The 2,500-nt window shown below is 46.7% G+C and overlaps 1 protein-coding gene across 1 annotated transcript in view; it reads right to left on the reverse strand.

Moving 5' to 3' along the window:
• Positions 1-2,500, reverse strand: part of aldh1a3 (aldehyde dehydrogenase 1 family, member A3) — a 20,593-nt gene that overhangs the window by 13,760 nt on the left and 4,333 nt on the right. Inside the window, exon 4 of the mRNA XM_066659291.1 lies at positions 1,257-1,386. Coding sequence (XP_066515388.1) covers positions 1,257-1,386 — 130 coding nt within the window. The remainder of the gene's footprint in view (positions 1-1,256; positions 1,387-2,500) is intronic.

A 2,500-nucleotide genomic window follows, 5' to 3' on the forward strand; every position in this document is an offset into this window, starting at 1 on the left:
CTGAGCCGCTTTAAAGATCAGAGTCACACGGCAACTGTAAAAGCCTGCTCCGTTTACTGTACTCTGTACAAATATGATTCAGACATTCAACCAACACATCACACACTGAGCTTTTATTACTGTTCCATGTCTTTACAAATATTCCTTTTAAACTGATAGAGACTGACCTGGTTTTAAGATTAGAGTCAGAAACTAAAAGTTATTAAACAGTTATTAAACAAGAACTACTCAAAAAACACGGGGTCAAACCCAGTTTCTGGTCTCTGTGAGGAGTGTGGTGTGTTCTCTCTGTGTGTGCGTGGGTTTCCTCCGGGTGACTGTCTGTGAGGAGTGTGGTGTGTTCTCTCTGTGTCTGCGTGGGTTTCCTCCGGGTGACTGTCTGTGAGGAGTGTGGTGTGTTCTCTCTGTGTCTGCGTGGGTTTCCTCCAGGTGACTGTCTGTGAGGAGTGTGGTGTGTTCTCTCTGTGTCTGTGTGGGTTTCCTCCGGGTGACTGACTGTGAGGAGTGTGGTGTGTTCTCTCTGTGTCTGCGTGGGTTTCCTCCGGGTGACTGTCTGTGAGGAGTGTGGTGTGTTCTCTCTGTGTCTGCGTGGGTTTCCTCCGGGTGACTGTCTGTGAGGAGTGTGGTGTGTTCTCTCTGTGTCTGCGTGGGTTTCCTCCAGGTGACTGTCTGTGAGGAGTGTGGTGTGTTCTCTCTGTGTCTGTGTGGGTTTCCTCCGGGTGACTGACTTTCCCCCGTTACTTGTATGAAGCTGGGTTTGCGGCGAGCGATTAAGTGCGGATCGACGAATTGAGCAACAATTCAGTGCCAGAGCACCTTCAGTGTCTCGATGATGACTGAGCGACTTTACCTCCTGCTGCACCTCAGCGATTAGGATCAGAGCATCTTCCTCTTCCTTTTGTGCTCCGGGCCTTTCGTCTTTCAGAGCTTTATTTGAATCTAATCGGGAGGAAAGAGGGACGCTTGTTTTGTCTCTTGGATCTCCTGGAGTGACAGGAACACTGGGGAGAGGAAGAGCTCCAGAGGGGGCAGAGACACCACTCAGGACTGAGGGGGGTTTACTCAGTAATCGGCTCATCTCATTTTTTTTCTTTAATATTGTATATAATCTGTATTTATCTTGTTCTTTCGTTGTGTTCGTGGTTCATGTTTGTCACAAGACGAGTCCCTGGTACATTGTAACACCCTCAGTGTAATACATTGCTTCTGCTGATATTTAAACGGCAAAATACTTATATCACTAATAACTCACTCACCCACTGGCATGGTTTTACCATGGATCTTGTCCGCCCAGCCGGCGTAGTACCTCAGCGTCTTAATACTCCCTTCCAGATCGATGAAGAAGGACTGCAGAAACGGTTTCCCACTGTCCATCGACTCCATGGTCTGGAATCAGGAGACTTCAGTGAGTACAAGATCCTCGAAATCATCAGAGATCAATCTACACACCAGCACATCAATATTAGTCCTTGGGCTAGACTCCTAATGCTGCCTTAGCACCCGTTTTCAATTATGATGAATAAATGAAATGTCATTCTGGATTTAAACAGCTCCTAAGAACAGCTGCAAATACGCAGCAGAAAACAGCCGGCCTCGAAAAAACACTGCTGGTTTAAACTCAATAAAAACAGCACAGAAATAGAGCTCAATTTGGAAAAAATAAAGTGTGGCCAAGTGCCATTGAAGATGCAGAGTGTTCTACGTTTACAGTTATGGCCTTTGGCAGAATTACGCGTTTAATCTAGTTACGGAGGAAAGCTAATTTAATGTTAGGAGTCTTGCCCAAGGACTTTTATAGCCTATGTGTAGAGGTGTTTTCATGCTCAAGCTGGCAACCGTGGAGAGCAGTGGTGATATCCACTGTGCAATTCCAAACACAGTGTTTAAAAACAAAAGCATTATGAACAGTTACACTGCACATCAATCTGTCATCTGTTCATTGCGTGCAGTAACAAGGCGTCCAGCAAATCTGTCCAAGTTTTCTGCTCCTCCAGCAAAGACCCTGGGAGAGCCAATCAGAGAACTGGGAAAAAACTGGGGAGAGATGATAAGAGAACCGGGAAAAGCCTTGGGAGAAACAATCAGAGAACTGGGAAAAAACTGGGGAGAGACAATCAGAGAAGTGAGAAAAGCCCTGGGAGAGACAATCAGAGAAATGGGAAAAGCCCTGGGAGAGACAATAAGAGAACCGGGAAAAGCCTTGGGAGAGACAATCAGAGAACCGGGAAAAGCCTTGGGAGAGACAATAAGAGAACTGGGAAAAGCCCAGGGAAAGACAATAAGAGAACCGGGAAAAATCCTGGGAGAGACAATCAGAGAACCAGGAAAAGGCTTGGGAGGGCCAGTTGGAAAACGGGCAAAAATGTGTCACTTTACAGACCCCTGGCCTAAAAGACCCCCTTTAAACGTGAGCTGGGTTTACTCCAGTCCCGGGTGCAGCTCAGGGCCGGCAGCTGAAGAGCAGGTAAAAAGAGAACCATCTGATCCACATCAACCTTTC

Source organism: Hoplias malabaricus, unplaced genomic scaffold, assembly GCF_029633855.1.
Source record: "Hoplias malabaricus isolate fHopMal1 unplaced genomic scaffold, fHopMal1.hap1 scaffold_82, whole genome shotgun sequence".
Lineage (NCBI taxonomy): Eukaryota > Metazoa > Chordata > Actinopteri > Characiformes > Erythrinidae > Hoplias > Hoplias malabaricus.